This window comes from Spinacia oleracea, chromosome 4 (genome assembly GCF_020520425.1).
Source record: "Spinacia oleracea cultivar Varoflay chromosome 4, BTI_SOV_V1, whole genome shotgun sequence".
NCBI classification, from domain to species: Eukaryota; Viridiplantae; Streptophyta; class Magnoliopsida; order Caryophyllales; family Amaranthaceae; genus Spinacia; species Spinacia oleracea.
In genome coordinates, this window is record NC_079490.1 from 177472408 (window position 1) to 177495943 (window position 23536).

Below are 23536 nucleotides of genomic sequence, written 5' to 3' on the forward strand. Positions count from 1 at the left end.
TCTATCTATACTATATATTAAAAGGCGTTTCTATAAACGTCTACATGCCACGTGGCACTCTCCCTCAATCCATAAATCAACATTGTCATCAATCCATTTTCATTTTAAAAATGAGATAACTGGTTTTTATAAGATTCGAACCCGCAACCTTCACTTTCAACACTAAAGTGTTATCCAATTGAGCTATGACTTTTTATATGTTATCTTTGCAAAATTAATATAAATATAATACAGAAAAATTAACTTGTGAGAAAATTCTTACATAATTTCATTAAATATAATAATTAATTGTTATTCACATAATACTCTGGGGCATCGCCCGGGCCAAAATACTAGTTCTAAGGATTATAATTTGGAATAGATTAATCTTTTCAGAAGCGTTTACATGAACGTGATTTTAATTAATCATGTAAATACTTGTAAAGCTTACTAGGCCATTCGTTTTAGGATACGAATGGGTGAATGCAAATATATTTATTATTATGTATTGCAGGTGTTGCGGATGACTAGTATGTCCCAACTAGGATAGTTAAATACGGTCTGCGTACCGTTTTATCTTTGAATGTAAAGTTTTAAATATGCACGAGTGGAAAAAGTCTCATTTACGTCGCTCATTTAAGTCTATTTGCGCCGCACATTGCGAGATGCAAAAGGCCGCGACGCAAATGACCTAAAGTCATGTGCGTCGTACTTTTGTGCGGCGCAAATGACAATCATTTGCGTCGCACATGAGCTAAATCTGCGACGCAAATGACTTTTCAGCATGGTGCCAAAAAAGTCATTTGTGTCGCTGTTTCACCTAATATGCGACGCAAATGACTTTTTTTAAAAAAAAAACAACTGAAAGTACCATTTACGTCACACTTTTGTTAAAGTGCGATGCAAATGACTTCAATTTTTATAAAAAAACTGACTCCTCGTTTTGTTTATTTAATCTACACTATATACGTATAGTGCAAATTAAATAAACAAATTAAATGTGGAACTCTTAATTTTCCACTCAACTGAATATTCATTCTAACCCTATAGAGTTTGAGAACCCTAATTGTAATACCCCGAAATTTTAAATTCGATTTATTAAAATTAAAAATATTTATTAACTTGATTTCGTTTTAATTAAATTACGAATAATCGAATTTCGTTATTTTAATCATTTTTACGATTTATTTTAAACGATAAAATTATGAACGAAAATTTATTTACTTTTCGTTAATGACACTTTTATACGAATTTATTTATTTAAACTTTTCTATTTTTATAAATTTCCGAAAGTTGCAATAATTTCTGAATTTTTAACCTAATATTGTGAATTTACAAAAAAAAATAAAATAAAAATGCCTTTGGAATAGCAAGATTCCATTTTTCTTCTCTTCCCTTGCTTCCCACGTACAAAACAAGGAGCATTTTGCTTGTTTCCCCTTTTCCTCTCAATTCAGTCTTGGTTCAATTGCTTGATCCCCAAGGGCTGAATCTTCTTCTTCACCCTTCTCAGTTTATAATAAGACAATTGCCAATTTGTTCTTCACCCAAAATCAATCAATAAAGCAGAAAAACAAAACATTCCTTCCTTGTTTTCCTTCTCGGTTCAAACCACCACCCACAACCACCATCACTGGCTGACTACCACCACTACTACCACCGTCCAACAACCACCAGAACCACCCTGATCAAGCACGACCGCCGCCACACCCACCGCAAGCACCACCCTCACCTCCCTTGCTCTTCGAATCCCCCTGCTCCCTCCCCTGTTTCTTCTTCTTTCCTTGCTTGCACCACCACCAACGCCACGCAGCAACCAACTTACCCCCTTCATCTTGCAAACCAACCTCCGCCGCCACTCTCCCCGGCGAGCCGTCCTCCCCTCCGCCCAGAACCACCCACGAAACCACCCCAATCTCCCTTGTTTTCGCCCCTGTTCGTGCTCTTTTCCCCCTTCCCTCGCCGTTCTGCCGCCACCAAACCACCGGCATCACTGTCGCCTGTCGGCGTCGAGTCCCCAGCCACCCTTCCTTTCTCCCTCCTCTTTCCTTCTCCTCGTCCGTCTCCTCTCCCTCCTCCCTTGTCGTGCCTTATCCCAAAAACCAAAACCAGAAATCCAATTTTAAAACTTTGGCTTTTATTTTCCCTCAAACCCAAAATTAAGGTTGGGCCAATTGAATTGGGCCTTTGGTAAGTTAAGATCTGAATTTGCATTTTCAGATTTTCTCATTATAAACTTGTATGCCTTAATAAATTTGATAGTTTAGTTAATTTCTAATAAAATTATTTATTATTTTTAAGGTTTTATTATCAATTTTTATGAAAATAAGATTCTAGTTTTATCTATCAAAATGGAATTTAAATAATATTTTTATTAAAATCGATTCATAAAATATACATGTATTTTGATCGCAAATTCGATTAATAATAATATTTCGTTAAATTTTGAAATTAGATTTTATTAAAATTCGTTATTTATTAAATTTATTACTTATAAAATTTATGATTTTATAAAATATTGATTTAAAATTATATTATCGATTTAACTAAAATAAGTTACTAAACGGATTTATCAAGGACAAAATTTAAATAAGATTTTCGTGTAAATTAATTAAGGAAAAAATATATATTTCGATTGAAATTTCAATTAATTATATTCTTCACTAAAATTGGCGTTTAATTATATTTTCATTAAAACTATGAAATTATATTTTTTTTTAACATTATTATTAGAAAATTGGTTAATTATAAAGTTTCGAAATTATTAAGTTAAATTATTTATCATTTTGGTACTAATTCAATTATTTAATATTTTTAAAGAAATTGGACTCGGAGCTCAGGACGAACGAACCAACGAAAATCCTTAGCAAAGTCGTGGAAGTGAGGTAACGGCTATTGCTAGTACCCGCAATCCTCTTATAAATATGATTTATGAAGTTATGACGTTATGATTGAATTTATGAATTAAATGTTTTGATGTGTTTTATGGATTGTGGGATGAAATATGATTTGTTTGAATTGTTTATTATAATATGATTTGATTGAGTTTTCTCATAAAATTATGTTTATGCAACGCTTTGAAAGAAATGATATGTTTATTGATCACAGGATCAAAATGATGTTTTATGAGCTAAATGAGTTATGTTATTTCGAACTGAAATACAAGCCAAGGCTTAGTAAAAATACATAAAACATGATAAAATGAAAGTGAAAGACCTGGTTTGTCTGGCGGTATATAAACTACCATCTTCCTATCTATCGGTCATGCATGCACCACGGACACCTGTCCACCCATGGATTACGAGCCCAGGCTCCCATGGTTTATGAGTCCAGGCTCAGGGCCCAGGCCCATGTTACGATGATGAGCCCAGGCTCTTATGGGCCCAGGCCCAGTGGAGAATTCCTTCACGGTTCGTACTTGCCGACAACTAGCATGTTAAATTGCAAAGTTTATGAATGAATTGAATATGATGTTTTATTAAATGTTTTACTTATTCTATTCTCCCTGTGTTATTAAATAAAATGAATTGAAATGAATTTACGCTGCTAGAATAGTTCGTTACTGAGTCTTCGGCTCACCGTTTTGTTTTCCGTTTTAGGTACTGCGGGGGATGATGGACACGAGTAGTGGCGAGGAGTTTCACTTTAATATTATCCACCTAGTTTATGTTTACGGTTCTAATAGTTTCAAAATTTTAATTAAAGACTTTTAGTAAGTAATGTACTTTCATTTTGGTAATATAAAGGATTATTATATGTATATTGGAGTATTTAAAGGCTTATGATTGATGTTTGCCTTGTAATTTCCGAAAAGGAAGTTACGGCAGGTAATGTCCCGACCAATTAGGTTAATTCCGCTGCTAATTATGCTTTAATAATTGAATTAGAGGTCGGGGCGTTACACTAATTCTCATTCTGCCCCCATTAGAGTGTTCTTCCCAAAAGTTTAAAAACCTTGATTAATATCTAAGCTATCAATCATCAAGGCGGATCTGCACTTTCAGTGAATCAAGTAGAGGAACTACGATTGGAGTTCTTGTTCGTGTCCGTAGACATAAGAGGAAAACACGCTACAAACGTATGTATTGCTTAAACCATACTTTATACACGTTTTCTGGTTTTGGGGTTATTCCGCTATCATGTTATGTATTTAATTGTAAACCCCTACATTTTTGTTAGCTTCCTTCGTCTGGGTGGTGTGGGGTGTTTTTATGGGTGATTCTCCAGGTTTGATCAGGTTTTGGAGTTCACCCACCGCCTTTTTTCGATGGTTTGTGGGATTTCTTAATTTTCCTTTTTGTCTACTCTTCTTCCTTAATACGTAAGTTCGATATGTTAGGGGTTTCTCCGATTGCTGTTGCCTACCCGATTGATATGATTTTTCTTTCTTCTCTTTAGTTAGTCTGCTTTCTTTTGAGGTTGTTGGGTTTATGGGTAGGTTGGTGTTTTGGAGTTTCTTGAGTAGGACTTTCCTAGTCAGTTGTTGTCATTTGGTTTGTTGGCTTCATTTGCTCTGATTTTGTTGGTTAATTTGGGGGACTATTGGTATGTGGGTTAGGTAACCCAAGGGGTTGTACTATTATATTGGGGTTTGCATAAGGAAGCTTTTCCCTGCTCAAGGTGTTTGGACAGTGTGTTGCACCTCCCTTGTGTGGGGGAGGAAATTCAGCATAGTTGTTATCCTGAGGATATTAGGTTTGGGTTTTCCTTCAGAAGTTATTTGATGGAATACTAAGTTTATTGAGATGTCGTTTCGTCTGCATACGGGGTTGTTATTCCTATTGGTAGTGTTGTTAGTTTGTTGGTGATGTCATCGTTTGTCATTGATGTTAATCAATCTATTGAAGGAGGTTTCCCATATTTAATGTACGGGGGTAACCAATTAATGTCCTCCAATTTTCTTCCTAACTTCATGGTTGGAGTTGTGGGAAGAGAGCTTGCATTCGGGTGCAAGGTTTCTCATGGCAGAGTCATGATGGAAAGTGGTTCTCCGAGTTGCATTTCATCTCTTATGGGAAGTTGTTATGTCTTTCTAGGAGTGGACTGGTGTCATGTGTCCGTAGTTCAACAGGTTGCATTCTTCGTCAGGGGTTTTCTTCGCTTAAATTAATCACCAAGCTTGAAGGTCTCTGCAATGTTAAGGTCTCTTTGCTGGTGTCATACTTCCTCCATTGCCGTTTTCATCCTTCCCTTTTTATGTATGTGGTGGGGTGTAAAGGGCTAGTGTGGGTTTGAGTCCCTCTTGGTCTATCAGGCTCCTAGTCCCTGGTTTAAGGCAAGGCATCTTTGTGGGCATGTTCATCGACCACCTTTTCTTTCGGTTGGGTTGTAGTTGTTGTTTCCTTTTACAATGTTCTTGTTGTTCTTTAGTTTCTCTTAGTACCTAGGTTGTAAATTTGTTGTTGTGACGCTGAGAAACTAGAGAGAGAAACTAGAGAGAACCTTAGGAAAGTCAATTCATATTTGTTCTCAACAAAACCCTAGATCAAAATGGAGGAGGAGACGCCGTCTCCTAATCCAAATGATCTGCATGCACACCATAATCAACACCTAACTGAGCAAAGGGAGGTTCTTATGGAAGATTTGACGGATCAAATGGAGGAAACCACGAAGAATCAAAGGAATTCAGACAAAAAATTACCACACGAAGGATCAACAAAAATAGCAAGACCAATCATCTCTTTTCGAGAGGCTGTTAGCAAATCCACGCAATGGTTCGAGGAGGCTAAAGGAATTATAACGGCATCTAAGGATTTGAATGAAGAACAAGAAGACATGACACCAGAAGGTAATTTAGTAGTTCATTTTGATAAAAATACCTTAGCTAGATTAAGAAATCCTTGGAAACACACCTTAATGGGTAAATGTCTAGGGCTAAATATTAAATCGTCTTATATGGAAACAAGGGTAAGAGCTATGTGGAGAATTAAAGGAACTTTAGAAATTATTGATGTAGGGAAAGGAGTTTTTTATTTTCGTTTTTCGACTGAGGAAGACTATGAAAAAACCTTATTTGGAGGTCCATGGTTCATTTTAGATCACTATCTTATGCTAACTACTTGGAAACCAAATTTTAGACCATCTTTACATAATTTTGACAAAATTATGGTTTGGGCTAGATTCTCGGAGTTACCTGTGGAGTATTATGATAAGGAAGCGTTGTTTTGTATTGCGGGATTAGCGGGCAAACCCATTCGAGTAGATTATGCCACAGACAAATTAACTAGGGCCCGCTATGCTCGGGTTTTCATTGAGGTCGATTTGGATAAACCACTAATTACAAAAGTTTGGGTCGGTGGGGATTGGCAGACAATAGCTTATGAGAATCTCGATACCTTATGTTTTGAATGTGGAAGAATTGGGCATGTAAAACAGAATTGTTTAAACAAAAAACATTTGGATCAAAGTAGTCCTTATATTAAGGATCTCTCCTCTAATGATTGTAATAATCAGGATCGAGGAAATAATAGTAGTATTGCGGAGGGTTTAGAGGTTCCACAAAAATTAAATAACAATACAACCCAAGAATATGGGCCCTGGACTTTAGTTACTAATAAGAAATACACTAAACAACGAATGGACAATTATAAAGGAAAATCGGGAGGGACTACCTCGAACAATTCGAAAATTAATGACTATGGGAAGAAATCCAATAACTAGCAGGTTATTTCCAGAATAAATGCTACGAGTTCTTCAAAAAATGCAGGTGACTTACCCTCTTCTTCTTCCGCCCAATCAACAAAGCAGCTCCATTTGTCTACTAATAATTTTATGGTTTTGAATAATGAAGAAAATCTATTCTCTATCTCAACAAGCAAAAATATTAATGATAACAGAGAGTTCCAACACGTGGCTCCAAGCTCGAAGCCGTTGGGCGACGACACATTGGCTGTTGGTGCTTTAAACCCTTGCTCTACCCCCACAAACAACACTTCAAATAGTCCAAAGAATGCAGCAGTTCCTATCACCCACTCCCCTTCTTCTACACTCTCTCTCTCTTCACCAAAAAAAACAAACACCTTTTAGTTCTTCTTCTTCTATTTCTCATGGAGTCCGATCAAAAGAAGACTGTCACATGCATGGAGATGTCATCGCCAATAATAACCACTTATCAGCGACGATCTCAGGAATTAGGGAAAAGGAAGGAATTTGGCAGGATTCCGGTCAATATCCCAACAAGATTACCGGAAGACCCTTGGGAACAGAAGTCCGATCGAACTCTGAATCTATTTCCTTCATCGCCGATGTCGACATGCACGACCAGGAAAGGAACGGCAGCAACATTGGGAGAACTGAGGAGCAGTTTGAAAACCCTCAACACCCTCAATTACAAAGGCCCTCCATATTCCTTGCCTCTGAGAAACAGGGGTTACAATCGGGAGAGAAACCCGAATTCACCAATAGCGGTGGGGCCGAGGCTAATTGCAGGCAAGCGCAACTGGGTGTTCGGGGCTCCGACCCGGGCGCCGGTTTTGAATCGCCAACCTCTACCTCCGTTGCCAAGAGGAGTTACCATAGTTCCCTTGCGTTTCGAAACTCAAGGTCAAGACATGGGCCACCCCGATCGCCTTACAGCAATGTATCTCACCAAGGAGGAAGTGGTGGGTGTTCAAATTCAAGCGAAATACTGGAATCCAACTTTGGGTCAGAGGCAGATTTTCACATATCTCACACCAATTCAGGTGGAGGATATTCCGCTGACAGGGAAACCCCAATTTTGGAAGGATTGGGAAGTGTTAGGTTATGATACATATGACATTACATAGATCATGCGGAAACAACCATTAACCCAGGACAACATATTATTTACACATAATCATATAGCATAATTTAGATGCATACTCTTTGTTGCGTGCCCTCCCTAGCTGCGCCCGAACCGAACAAGAACAAGTCTTTAGGACTCCAAGTGTCGTCCCTCCGTAGATAGTCCACAGCACGTCCGGATCCGCCTTAAGATTGACCAACTAGAATCGCCCTTAAGGTACTAGAAAATTTCGGCACTTTATGAGCAAGATGTGTGTTTTAATTTTCTCTCAAAAAACTCACTTTTGAATACTTTTAAACTTGTGTATAAATTATGACCCCTAGGCCTTTATTTATAGAGTTATGGAAAAGGAATCGTAATCCTAGTAGGATACGAATTAATTGAAATTAGAATCCTACATGAATTCTATTTAATTAATTTATCCAATTAGGAATAGAAATTTAATCATACACTGACTCTTGTAGATTTAGGAATCACGCATGAGCACAAACTCACACACACACGGCAGCCACAAGGGCTGCCCATGCGCGTGCGAGCAGCAGCCCACGCAGCGCGGCCCACGCAACGGTGGCCTTGGCGCGCGCTGGGCCTGCCTTGTGGTAGGCCTGGGCGCTGCCTTGGCTGGGCTTGTGGCGCGCGCGTGCTTGCTGGGCGATGGCCCGGCTTCGTGCTGGGCCTTCGTCCGGCAGGCCTCGTCCGATGCTAATTCGTACGATACGCTTCCGATTAAATTTCCAGTTCCGGAATTTATTTCCGATACGAACAATATTTAATATTTCCGATTCCGGAATTAATTTCCGTTTCGAACAAATATTTAATATTTCCGTTTCCGGAATTATTTTCCGATTCCGGTAATATTTCCGATTCTGACAATATTTCCGTTTCCGGCAATATTTCCGATTCTGGTAATATTTCCATTTCCAATAATATTTTCCGATACGTACCATGTTTCCGTTTCCGGCAACATCTACGACTTGGATAATATTCATATTTCCGATACGATCCATATTTCCGTTTCCGGCAATATCATCGTTTCCGGAGTATTCATTTCTTGCCTGTGACGATCTTAGCTCCCACTGAAACCAAGATCCGTCGGTTCCGAATATTCATAGATGGAGTATTTAATGCCATTAAATACTTGATCCGTTTACGTACTATTTGTGTGACCCTACGGGTTCAGTCAAGAGTAAGCTGTGGATTAATATCATTAATTCCACTTGAACTGAAGCGGCCTCTAGCTAGGCATTCAGCTCACTTGATCTCACTGAATTATTAACTTGTTAATTAATACTGAACTGCATTTATTAGACTTAACATAGTATGCATACTTGGACCAAGGGCATTATTTCCTTCAGTCTCCCACTTGTCCTTAGGGACAAGTGTGCATTTCCTAATTCCTTTGTCGCTCGATGCTTGCTCTTGAACATAAGGTAAGAGTTGTCATCCTTATTATGTCCAGAGGTGTTCCTCGGTTTCAGAGTTCAACTGATCAAATAAACAGATAATCATAGCCTATGATTCATCCGAGCACGGCCATGCATTTCACAGTTTCTAGCTCTCCGAGTGGCCTTGTACAACTTTTAAGCATCTCATCCCGATTTATGAGAGGACAATCCCAATCTTGCGATCTTGAGATTAGACTTCGTTTGATAGGTGATTACCTGAGCGTTGCCTTTATAGCCTCCTTTTACGGTGCGACGGTTGGTCAACGTCAAAGCAACCAGTTCTCAAACAAGTAATCTCAAATCACTCAGGTATTGAGGATTTAGTGTCTAATAATTTAATGAAATTTACTTATGACAGACTTTCATCTCTTACAGTAAAGTTTCATAGGTCTTGTCCGATACTAGTCTTCCCAAAGTAAGTATCTATGCAAATGATTATGACATTGCCATGTCCACATAGTTCAAGAAACAGAACTACTAGTCATCTTGCATTCTAATCGTCTAACGTTTTCTATGCGTCCAATTTTATAGAAAACTCCGATTAGGGACCATTTTCAACCTTTGACATTCAAGTTCACTTGATAGACATTTCTTAGTCACAGGACTGGTCCTGACAGTCTATCTTGAATATATCGTCAAGTTGAAGGGACTCATCATTTAATAAACCACAAATTAAATGGAAAAATGAATTCCTTTCATTTATTGTGAATGATTAACCAATAATGTTTTACAAAGATTTAAACTCTAAAACTTTAAAACATTAAACAGAGACATCAAAGCCATTCTCCAATATGCTTGATTCCCATAGCTGCAGTGTGCGAGTTGTGCTTCGCTTGCGGCAGAGGTTTAGTTAATGGATCTGATATGTTGTCATCAGTTCCAATTTTGCTTATCTCGACTTCTTTTCTTTCAACGAACTCTCGTAGAAGGTGAAATCTACGAAGTACATGCTTGACTCTCTGGTGGTGTCTAGGCTCTTTTGCCTGTGCAATAGCTCCGTTATTATCACAATACAGGGCTATTGGTCCTTTAATGGAGGGGACTACACCAAGTTCACCTATGAACTTCCTTAGCCATATAGCTTCCTTTGCTGCTTCATGTGCAGCAATGTACTCCGCTTCAGTTGTAGAATCCGCAATGGTGCTTTGCTTAGCACTTTTCCAGCTTACTGCTCCTCCGTTGAGGCAGAAGACAAACCCAGACTGTGATCTGAAATCATCTTTGTCGGTTTGGAAACTTGCGTCCGTATAGCCTTTAACAATTAATTCATCATCTCCACCATAGACCAGGAAGTCATCTTTGTGCCTTTTCAGGTACTTCAGAATATTCTTGGCAGCAGTCCAATGCGCCTCTCCTGGGTCTGACTGGTATCTGCTCGTAGCACTGAGTGCGTACGCAACATCCGGGCGTGTACATATCATAGCATACATTATTTAACCAATCAATGATGCATATGGAATCCCATTCATTCGTCTACGCTCATCAAGTGTTTTTGGGCACTGAGTCTTGCTTAGAGTCATTCCATGAGACATGGGTAGGTAGCCTCGCTTGGAGTCCACCATCTTGAACCTATCAAGCACCTTATTGATATAAGTGCTTTGACTAAGTCCAATCATCTTTTTAGATCTATCTCTGTAAATCTTGATGCCCAATATGTACTGTGCTTCTCCTAGATCCTTCATCGAAAAACATTTCCCAAGCCAAATCTTGACAGAGTTCAACATAGGAATGTCATTTCCGATAAGCAATATGTCGTCGACATATAATACTAGGAAAGCAATTTTGCTCCCACTGACCTTCTTGTATACACAAGATTCGTCCGCGTTCTTGATGAAACCAAAGTCACTGACTGCTTCATCAAAACGTATATTCCAGCTCCTGGATGCCTGCTTCAATCCGTAGATTGACTTCTTTAGCTTGCATACCTTTTTAGCATTCTTTGGATCCTCAAAACCTTCAGGCTGTGTCATAAACACAGTTTCTGTTAAAACGCCGTTTAAGAAAGCAGTTTTGACATCCATCTGCCATATTTCGTAATCGTAATATGCAGCGATTGCTAACATTATTCGAATAGACTTTAGCATTGCAACTGGTGAAAAGGTTTCATCGTAATCCACACCGTGGACTTGCCTGTAACCTTTTGCAACCAATCTAGCTTTGAAAACTTCAAGTTTCCCATCCTTGTCCTTTTTCAGTTTGAAAACCCATTTGCTTCCAATGGCTTGGTAGCCATCTGGCAAATCGACCAAATCCCATACTTGGTTTTCAGACATGGAGTCTAATTCAGATTGCATGGCTTCTTGCCACTGCTTGGAGCTAGGGCTCGTCATAGCTTGCTTGTAAGTCGCAGGTTCATCACTTTCAAGTAATAGAACGTCATAGCTCTCGTTCGTCAAAATACCTAAGTACCTTTCCGGTTGAGATCTATATCTTTGCGATCTACGCGGGGTAACATTTCTAGATTGACCATGATTCTCACCAGATTCTTCTAAAGATCTCTGAGTTTCATCCTGAATGTCATCTTGAGCATTCTCTAGAGTTTGTTGTTCGACTCGAATTTCTTCGAGGTCTACTTTTCTCCCACTTGTCATTTTGGAAATGTGATCCTTCTCCAAAAAGACACCATCTCGAGCAACAAACACTTTCTTCTCAGATGTATTGTAGAAGTAATACCCCTTTGTTTCCTTTGGATAGCCCACAAGGATACATTTGTCAGATTTTGGATGAAGTTTGTCTGAAATTAATCGTTTGACGTATACTTCACATCCCCAAATCTTAAGAAAAGACACATTTGGAGGCTTTCCAAACCATAATTCGTATGGAGTCTTTTCGACAGCTTTAGACGGAGCTCTATTTATAGTGAGTGCAGCTGTATTTAGTGCATGTCCCCAAAATTCTAATGGAAGTTCGGCCTGACCCATCATTGACCTGACCATGTCTAGCAAGGTTCTGTTCCTCCGTTCTGACACACCGTTCCATTGTGGTGTTCCAGGAGGAGTCAATTCTGATAGAATTCCACATTCTTTCAGATGGTCATCAAATTCATAGCTCAGATATTCACCGCCTCTATCAGACCGCAGTGCCTTAATCTTCTTGCCTAATTGATTCTCTACTTCACTCTGAAATTCCTTGAATTTGTCAAAGGATTCAGACTTATGCTTCATTAGGTAGACATAACCATACCTACTGAAGTCATCAGTGAAAGTGATAAAGTAGCTGAAACCACCTCTAGCATTTGTACTCATTGGTCCACATACATCTGTATGGATTAAACCCAATAGTTCATTTGCTCTTTCTCCAACTTTAGAGAAAGGTTGCTTTGTCATTTTGCCAAGTAAACATGATTCGCATTTACCATAATCCTCTAAGTTAAATGGTTCTAGAATTCCTTCCCTTTGAAGTCTTTCTAAGCGTTTCAAGTTTATATGGCCTAATCGACAATGCCACAGATAGGTGAGATCTGAATCATCCTTTTTGGCCTTTTTGGTATTTATGTTATATACTTGTTTGTCGTGATCTAATAAATAAAGTCCATTGACTAATCTAGCAGATCCATAAAACATCTCTTTAAAATAAAACGAACAACTATTGTCTTTTATTATAAAGGAAAATCCCTTAGCATCTAAGCAAGAAACTGTAATGATGTTTTTAGTAAGACTTGGAACATGGAAACATTCTTCCAGTTCCAAAACTAGCCCGGAGGGCAACGACAAATAGTAAGTTCCTACAGCTAATGCAGCAATCCGTGCTCCATTTCCCACTCGTAGGTCGACTTCACCCTTGCTTAACTTTCTACTTCTTCTTAGTCCCTGTGGATTGGAACATAAGTGTGAGCCACAACCTGTATCTAATACCCAAGAAGTTGAATTAGCAAGTATACAGTCTATAACGAAAATACCTGAAGATGGAACGACTGTTCCGTTCTTCTGATCTTCCTTTAGCTTTGGACATTCTCTTTTGTAATGGCCTATTCCATCACAATAAAGACAGCTTGATGTGGACTTGTCCTGCTTTGATCTAGCATTGCCCTTGGACTTTCCACCTTTCTTGAATGGTCTCTTTCTAGCCTTGAGTAAATCTTTGGCTTCACAGTCCAGTACTATTTCAGCCTTTCTGATAAGGTGAATAAATTCTGCAACTGTTTCTTCTCTTGGTTCACTTAGGTATTGTTGCTTGAAGCGACCAAACCCACTGTGTAGTGAATTGAGCAAGACAGAGACTGCCATCCTTTCGCTTATTGGTGTTCCTAGTAGACTTAGGCGATCAAAATATGAACACATAAGATCCACATGGAACCTCAGTGGGACGCCTACCCTCTGTTTAGTGCGAAGGAGCTGAACATGTGTTTCTTGGACCTCCATCCTATAACACCTGTTGGGAGAACTAACCTTTAGACCAGACATTGATTCAATCAACTCATGGACGTTCAGGTCCCTGTCCTCCGTACTTCCACGACAGATATCCCTCAGATTCTTGATGAGCGTAAAAGGTTCATAGGCTACAAACCTTCTAGCCCAATCATCAGGGATATTGTTCAGCATGAGACTCATAACCTTTTTGAGATCCGCATCCCAGGCGTAAAATCTCTCAGGGGTCATGTCTCTGGCATAGTAGCTTGGCATGGGATGTGATAGTACATACTCAAGTCCATTGAGTTTGACTATTTCAACTAGCTTAGCTTCCCATTCAAGAAAATTTGTCAGGTTCAGCTTGACCATAAGCTCAGAACCCATGATGATGTTTTGATTGTTGTTTGCCATATTAAAACTACAATTGAAAAGAATAAACAAATAAATAACCATTCACAGTTTCTCTTAATAAACTTAAATTCTAGCATACATGCATAATTCAATGTTTATTAAGCATTTTATTCAAGTTATGTGTTCCGGCAGGTGTGAATAAAATGATTCCAAGATCCTAAAATCATTGAAGAACTAAGCACAGTTTGTCGACTTAATCCTAGAACATCTTAGGTAAGCAAAAGCCTTTTGCTAATAGTCTAGAAACTATTCTTGGTTGATAGGTACGTCTAAGAACTTATTAGGAAAACCTATCGAATTTGCCACGACATAAAAGGACTCCTTACTTATATCGTTGAGTTTCACCAAAACTAACATGTACTCACATTTATTTGTGTACCTTGCCCCTTTAGGACCAATAAGTAACACCTCGCTGAGCGAAAACTATTACTAGATTGATGTAAAGGATATCCAAGCAAGTGTATATTTTGGCATGGCACCTTTTAACTCAATTTTTAAGTTTGGAACTTAAGGCTCTTACTATGTTGGTTAGATTTTAAGTGAACTAAAATCCTTAATCATGCAACATAATCAAGCTTTTGATCTCATGCATTTTAAGACATATTTAAAGCAATAAATAACTTAAAACATGCATAAGATATTTGTGATCTAGTATGGCCCGACTTCATCTTGAAGCTTTGACTTCAAAGTCCGTCTTGAAAATCTCCGTGGGAGGCACCATTTTCTTCAAATAGGATAAGCTATAACTAATTACAACTATTTGATGGTTCGCAGACCATATTTGAATTGAAAAATAACTTTGGTACTTTAGACCAATTACATTCAAATTAATGGTACGCAGACCATATTTTCTATCCTATTTGGGCCATACTAGTCACTTCATAACCTGCAAAACAGTACATATACAATATATACCATTCACCCATTCATTATCATGAATGGCCCACATAGCTGGTTAGTAAAACACATTATGCATCACGTAAACATTTGCAGCAATTAATCAAGGGCACCAATAATCTACCAATTATTCAGTCCTTATTAATTCTAATCAAGTTGTTTTAACCTTAAGGATTTGTAGACCTAATCAAGAGTTTATGACTAAAAAGCGCTCCCACTTAAACCAATAAATTCATATGCTTTACCAATTTTAAACATAAAAATGTATTTCTAGTCCAACCGGAAACATACAAATTTAATTAAAATTTAAAGCTCATACCAATTTATAATCGAATCCAAAAATTTAATTTGTTTTCAGTCGTATTTAAATTAATTCATGATTTTAATTTTAGTAAAATAATTAGAATAAATAACATTTATTATAATTATAATATTCAAAATTAAAATCCAAGAAAATAATTCAAATTATTAATTTTAAAATTAATTAAAATTACGTGAACTGAAATTTTTCAAATTAAACATTCAAAACGATCAAATCGTAACGCAAACACCCTACGCGTTGCACGCCCATGGACCGTACGCACACAGCCATTGCTGGCCATGTGCGCGCAGCCCATGCGCTCGTCGCATAGCTGCTGCTTCCCTATCGCAAGCCTCCGCACACATTGTGCTCGCTGCGCGCGCCAGCGTTCATCGCACGCGAGCTATCGCTCGCAGTGCGCGCGCGCGACATCGCTCGCTGGGCGCGCGACATCGCTCGCTGGGGGCGCGAGCCATCGCTCGCTGGGCGCGCGACATCGCTCGCTGGCGCGAGCCATCGCTCGCTGGCGCGCGACATCGCGCGCTGTGCGCGCGAGTGATGCTGGGCGCAGCGCTCGTGGCACGCGAGCTTGCGCTCGCTGCGCGCGAGGCTGCGCGCTCTTGTGCGAGGCAGCGCGCGCTGTGGCGCAGCTCGCTTGCTGCCCACACGCGACTGCCTTGGCTCGCCCTTCGCCCATGCCCATTCGTTCATTGCTCGTGGCACACGACACAAGGCAGGGCTGCTGCCTTGCGCTCGTGCACTACGCCCTTGCTCATTGCATTCGTGCCGCACGGGCGACGAGCTCCCTTGCTCGTCGTCGCATGCCCGCATTATACAACACCCCTTAAGGGTAACACGAAGCGTCCATTGCTTCGTGCGTGCAAGTTATATGAACGAATCGCATAAAAATTTAAAATTTATATTTAAAATTAATGACAAATTAATAAATATTATTAATTTCATAATTTTAGGGCGAAAAATCGAAAATTTATTATCCAATTGATTTCCGATTGTTATGGATTCAAGTCTAGGTCATAAAAATTTAAAATTTATCGTAAATTTACAATTTTTATGGTGGTTTTTAATCATAGGTTTCTAATTAAATTACAATTAATTATGAAAATCAAATTAATTCTAAATTATTCTAATTTTCAACAAATTAATCATAATTACAAATTAGATTGCATAATTAACAAGACTAGGCATTCAAACTTGTTAAACATATGCAGTAGGTCAATCAAAAATTCAAGATTTATCAACAAGAATCGCAAATATTTAATTTAACATCTTTAAATTTACGAAATTTTGCATTCGAAAAACTAAAACCTTCGAAAAGTCATAGTTAGGCTTCGAATTTGAGAATTCTGGGTTCGGCAGAAAAATATTATTTTTGTCAAAATTTTAGAATGCCTTTTACATGCGGAATTGACACAAAAATCACTCAATTCGGATGAGTAACGAAGAAACTGCCGAAAAAACTGCGTACGTATAATTAAATAAACGCAATTTGCAATTAATTAACAATTACGAAAATTAATCACCCCTTTTAATTCTTGCAAATTTGTAATATTTAACCATGTTCATGCAATTTAGATTATGAAAATAATAAGGGGCTCGTGATACCACTGTTAGGTTATGATACATATGACATTACATAGATCATGCGGAAACAACCATTAACCCAGGACAACATATTATTTACACATAATCATATAGCATAATTTAGATGCATACTCTTTGTTGCGTGCCCTCCCTAGCTGCGCCCGAACCGAACAAGACAAGTCTTTAGGACTCCAAGTGTCGTCCCTCCGTAGATAGTCCACAGCACGTCCGGATCCGCCTTAAGATTGACCAACTAGAATCGCCCTTAAGGTACTAGAAAATTTCGGCACTTTATGAGCAAGATGTGTGTTTTAATTTTCTCTCAAAAAACTCACTTTTGAATACTTTTAAACTTGTGTATAAATTATGACCCCTAGGCCTTTATTTATAGAGTTATGGAAAAGGAATCGTAATCCTAGTAGGATACGAATTAATTGAAATTAGAATCCTACATGAATTCTATTTAATTAATTTATCCAATTAGGAATAGAAATTTAATCATACACTGACTCTTGTAGATTTAGGAATCACGCATGAGCACAAACTCACACACACACGGCAGCCACAAGGGCTGCCCATGCGCGTGCGAGCAGCAGCCCACGCAGCGCGGCCCACGCAACGGTGGCCTTGGCGCGCGCTGGGCCTGCCTTGTGGTAGGCCTGGGCGCTGCCTTGGCTGGGCTTGTGGCGCGCGCGTGCTTGCTGGGCGATGGCCCGGCTTCGTGCTGGGCCTTCGTCCGGCAGGCCTCGTCCGATGCTAATTCGTACGATACGCTTCCGATTAAATTTCCAGTTCCGGAATTTATTTCCGATACGAACAATATTTAATATTTCCGATTCCGGAATTAATTTCCGTTTCGAACAAATATTTAATATTTCCGTTTCCGGAATTATTTTCCGATTCCGGTAATATTTCCGATTCTGACAATATTTCCGTTTCCGGCAATATTTCCGATTCTGGTAATATTTCCATTTCCAATAATATTTTCCGATACGTACCATGTTTCCGTTTCCGGCAACATCTACGACTTGGATAATATTCATATTTCCGATACGATCCATATTTCCGTTTCCGGCAATATCATCGTTTCCGGAGTATTCATTTCTTGCCTGTGACGATCTTAGCTCCCACTGAAACCAAGATCCGTCGGTTCCGAATATTCATAGATGGAGTATTTAATGCCATTAAATACTTGATCCGTTTACGTACTATTTGTGTGACCCTACGGGTTCAGTCAAGAGTAAGCTGTGGATTAATATCATTAATTCCACTTGAACTGAAGCGGCCTCTAGCTAGGCATTCAGCTCACTTGATCTCACTGAATTATTAACTTGTTAATTAATACTGAACCGCATTTATTAGACTTAACATAGTATGCATACTTGGACCAAGGGCATTATTTCCTTCAGGAAGGTCATTGGGTTCACCATCCATCGGACCCGATTAACCCGTTCCGTAAGAACTTGTTCCTTCAACGTCCAGATTTAAGTATGAAAGTTTGCATGTGGAACGTTCGAGGAGCATGCAGGGATTTGTTTTTGTCTCATGCAAAGGAGGTAATTGGCTCTCATCATCCTGATATTTTCATTTTTCTGGAAACAAAATCAGATGGATCAAGAGGTAGGGAGGTAATGAGGTCGCTCAATTATGATGATTGTAGAATACTAAGACCAGTAGAGAAGCGAGGTGGTATTTGGCTTTTTTGGAAAAAAACAGTGGACTTGATTGACTTTGATTCTGAAAACAATCATTTTCACTCGCTTTTCCATTTCAAGAATCTGGGTAAGGAGGCGTTGGTTTCGGGTATGCATGCTCCTAGTTCTTCAGGGGCAAGGCACAAATATTGGCGAGGCATGCAAGGGGATCTCCCACCTCCTAGCACTCCGTGGTTGGTTCTTGGTGATTTAAATGAGGTCACTGCTCAATCCGAAAAGAAGGGAGGGAGAGCCTTTAAACCAGCTCAATGCACCGATCTAGTAAACTTCATGGATGACGCAAGACTTGTGGATATTGGGTATAATGGATGTCCTTACACTTGGACAAACGCACGTCAAGGAGCTGCTCTAATTCAGGAAAGACTCGATCGTGCCTTGGTGAATTCGGTATGGCTAAATTCCTTCCCTTTTACTAAAGTTCACCATTTACCTCGTACTTATTCTGATCATGCCCCTATTTTAATAAGTTTAACAAACCCTAATCATTCTGGAAATTATCCTTTTAGATGTAAAGAGGTTTGGTTACATCATCCCAATTTTCATTCTTATTTTGTTAATAATTGGAAACCTCCTACAGAGGATTTCCTCCAAGGAAGGGATAAATTTCTTCGTTCTGTGCATTCCTGGAACTATAATATTTTTGGAAATTTAAGAAATCAAAAGAGAAACATTTTAGCTAGAATCAATGGAATTCAAATTTCGTTAAGTAAACATTACTCTCAATTTTTGGTAAATCTGGAGGCTAGACTAATTGAAGATCTTAATGATATTTATAAAAAAGAAAGAATTATTTGGGCTCAAAAAGCCGGTATTAATTGGAGGAAATTTGGTGATTATAATACTAAATACTTCCATACCTTAGCAAAAATTAAGAAAGCGCAAGGAAAAATTCTCACCTTACAAAATAACTTAGGGGATTGGATTACAGATCAAAATTCTTTAAGAAATTTAGCCACGAGTTACTTTGTCAATTTATTTACCACTATTCATTTTTCGAGTCTGCTAAATAGTTGTACTATTAGTAATACAGGCTTGGATGACTCTGAAAAATCTTTGTTTTTGGCTAGGGTTACCTTGGATGAGGTCCGTTTAAATCTTTTTAATATGGACCCTACTAAATCCCCGGGTCCAGATGGAATCCAACCGATTTTCTTTCAAAGATTTTGGAGTGATATGAACAATTCAATTTCCACTTTTTGTGCTTCCTGTTTTGAAAATGGGAAAATCCCAGCTAAAATTAATTATTCTTACATTGCCTTAATTCCTAAAATTCAAGGGCCTTCTAGCATCACAGAATTTAGACCCATTGGGTTATGCAACACTATATACAAGCTAATAACTAAGATTATCTCCTCAAGATTAAAACAAGTGCTTCATCGGATTGTTAGTCCGTTACAATCTAGCTTCATTCAAGGTAGGGGAATAGAAGACAACGTTATACTTGTTAAAGAAATGGCACATGTTTTTCATAAAGCAAAAAAGAGAAATAAAATAATGGCGTTGAAATTGGATATTTCTAAGGCATATGATAGTCTAGAATGGGATTTTAAAAGGGACACGTTATTGCATTTTGACTTCCCTCACAAAACTATATCTCTTATTATGTCTTGTATTACGTCTTCGTCTATTTCTATTCTCTGGAACGGAGAAATTTGTGACAAATTCTATCCAACTAGGGGGATTAGACAAGGGGATCCTTTATCCTCTTACATCTTTGTGTTATGCTTAGATAGGCTTTCTACTATGATAGAAGAGAAAGTTCATTTAGGTTTGTGGAACCCGGTTTCTATTTCAAAAAATATTAAACTTTCGCATGTTTTTTATGCGGATGATGTTTTTCTATTCAGCACAGCCTCTGCTAGGAATTTGAGCAATATTATGAAAACTCTAGAGGACTTTGGACAGAGGTCAGGTCTAAGGATTAGTATGCAAAAATCCACCATCATCTTCCCTAATACGATGCATCATTCAATTAGACAAGAGATAGCCGGTCCCTATGATCTCAGAATTTCAACTTGTTTTGGGAAATACTTAGGTATTGACATTAGACCAAATAAACTAAAGATTAGTAATTATCTTCAACTACTTGATAAATCTACTAACAAGGTAAAAGGATGGCAAGCTAAGCTTTTAAATATGGCAGGTAGATGTACCTTGGTTAAATCTGTGTTAAATTCCTTTCCGGTTTATGTTATGCAGACTAATATATTGCCTATTTCTATAGTGAACAAAATAGAAAAATGTAGTCGCAAGTTTCTTTGGAATAAAACTGAAAGAAATAGGTACATGACTAGGATTTCTTGGGAGAAGGTTACTAGTTCTATTGATAATGGAGGTTTGGGAATTCGTAGGTTAAGGGAATGGAACCTTTCTTTTATGGCAAAGTTAGGTTGGTCTATCTTGACTCGTCCAGACAAACTTTGGGTTAAAGTTTTCAAAGAAAAATATATTAAAAAATCCAATTTTTTGGATTGTATCCCAAATAGTAATCAATCACCATTATGGAGGGAAATTCTTAAAGGCCGCCCGATTCTGAAAAAAGGTTTGATTGTTAATATAGGAAACGGGAAGTCAACCTCCTTATGGTTTCATCACTGGATTGGGGACGGTCCTTTGTATACTCTAAAAGATGTTAAAACTCCAGATTCTAAAGCCCATTGGTACGTTAATAGAATTATTCGAGGAGGAAAATGGCATTTGGAGGATATTATTCATTTAATCCCTAATCAAATCAAAAACCTTATTCTTGCTTATCCTTTATGTACCAATGATAAAGAGGAGGACTTTATTAGATGGCAATATTCTAAAACTGGAGCTTTCACCATTAAATCTGCGTACTATGTTCAGCTTCATGGCTCTTTAAGCTCAGTGGACAATAGTCAATCTTTCTGGAAGTCTATTTGGAAAATAAAAGTTCCTTACAAATACAGGATGCTGATTTGGAATTGTGCTCATGAGATTCTTCCTGTAGCCCAAGGTTTAAATCGAGTTATTCATCAGTTTAGCTCTATTTGTTCAAGATGTCTCTCAGATCAAGAATCTCATATCCATTTATTCAGAGACTGTGCTCAATCAAGCATCTTATGGTCTTTCATATTTCAGAGGGTTTGGAATACTGAGAATTTTGATCTCAGTTCGTTTTACAACCTTCAATGGAAACAATGGATCAAGTTTAATCTTTCTTGTTCTATGAGATGGAAAGTTCTTTTTTCTGTAGCCATTTGGCATATCTGGACTTCTAGAAATAACGCTATTTTCAATCTCCAAATGAAGAATTGCTTTTCCTTATATAATTCCTTTTTTGTGGACTGGAAAAGTACTAATTTCATTTTGCAGGGTAAGGATGTGAAACAGAATCAGGTAGCTGGAAATTTTGCTTTCAAATGGCTCCCACCAAAACCAGATTTCTTGAAGCTCAATGTGGACGGAGCGTGGAAATCCATGACTGAAGCAGGAGGAGGGGGAGTTTTCAGAAGGCCTAATGGCTCATGGTTCGTAGGCTTCTCATGTAAATTCAATGTGAGCTCTCCTCTGGCTGCGGAACTGTATGCGCTCAGAGAAGGTTTAATCATTGCAAGGGATCTTAGCATGGACAAATTGGAGGTGGAAACAGATGCTGTCCAACTTAAGTTAATGTTGGAGAAAATGAATGAGAATAGTTTTCATGAGCTCAGCCCTGTCCTGAAGGAAGTGGCTAATATGTTAAGTCAGAACTGGATCATTACTTTCAATCACATTCCTCGTTTCTGCAACAAAGTAGCTCATGATCTTGCAGCACATTCTTTGGTGATGGCTGTTGGTCACAAACTCCACTACATTATACCAGCTTGTGCAAAGGAGCACTATTTTAAAGAATTTGAATTGACTAATCTGGATTATGCAGAGTTTGTAAGAAGAGAAGCTGGGATAGGAACCACCAGTGCAACCCAAGTAACCCCTGCAGTTCCAGCAACTTCTTCAGCGGCACAAATTGTTTTTGGTTCAATAGTTACAGATATCAAGCACGCATCAGATATTGCAGGTGGAAAACAAAATCTCACACAGGATAAAGGAAAGGGTAAAATGTTCGAACCGTTTGTTGTTGGTGGCTCAACAGTTTCTAATCCCATAGAAATTGTTGAGCTAGAAGATGGTGAGGTAACCAACAATTAAGAACAAGTGAAGAGCAGTTTTTGTGAAGACGCAGATGTGGTTTTATTGGAATATGGCGTCAGAATATTTTGTTGGTTTTGTCTATAAGTATGGATATAATAGGACATGGAGGATGGTACAAGGATCAGCTGGAAACAAGTCCCTTTTAAACAAGTTTTTGCGGGCTAAAGGGAAATTATCAGAACACTATCTTCTCAGTTGTATAAATTAGTAAAATGTTGTAAAGGGGCTAGCTCTTACAGGTGGTTTTGGTTTTCTATCTTGATCATTCGGAGAGTATGTAATATTTTGGTAGTTTATTTGGGGGGTTTGTTAGGTTTGTTAACGTATGTTTTACCTCTGCAAGAGGTGGCTTTTGTAACAAACCCTTAATTTCGAATTAATATAATCGTCTTGTTGCGTTAAAAAAAAAAGGTTGTAAATTTGTTCTTTGTTAAATGTACTTCTTGTTAAAAAAAAAACCGTCTATGCTTATTATTGTAACTATTGGAGTATCCAAAAGTACAAGTGGTTCAAAATTTTAGTACCTTAGCCGATTATAACAAAATTAAGTTTACAATAAAGAAAATGTTGATCTAAAAAAAATTACTTCGTACATTGTAACGCAAATGTACTGTAAAAGGTACTTCCTCTGTTCTTAAATAAGTGTCATATTTCTATTTATAGCATTCCCTAATAAGTGTCCACTTTCTATTTTTAAACATACACTTTTCTCACTTTTTCATAAATCATGATTGTTTTTTCTTACACATTCTACATTTTCCCCAGTTTTTCATTGAAATTTCCAAATCCATTTTTATTTGTACTTTATCAACAAATAATTATTTACTTTATCCTTTCCCCCAAAAAACAATCATAATCATTGTTTTTCTTACACACTTCTCATCTATACCTAGTATTTAAAAAGGAAAACCATTTGT

At 38.1% G+C, this 23536-nt stretch overlaps 2 protein-coding genes across 2 annotated transcripts; both read left to right on the plus strand.

The window, feature by feature from the left end:
- Positions 1-5469: 5469 nt before the first annotated feature.
- Positions 5470-7005, plus strand: LOC130472203 (uncharacterized). Its single transcript, XM_056842703.1, has 2 exons — positions 5470-6421; positions 6686-7005. Exons 1-2 carry the CDS (start codon positions 5470-5472, stop codon positions 7003-7005), a joined length of 1272 nt encoding a protein of 423 aa, XP_056698681.1.
- An 11234-nt stretch (positions 7006-18239) lies between these two features.
- LOC130472204 (uncharacterized) lies at positions 18240-22616 on the plus strand. The gene has a single exon (XM_056842704.1). The coding sequence runs from the start codon at positions 18240-18242 to the stop codon at positions 22614-22616; it is 4377 nt and encodes a 1458-aa protein (XP_056698682.1).
- The last annotated feature ends 920 nt before the right edge of the window (positions 22617-23536 follow it).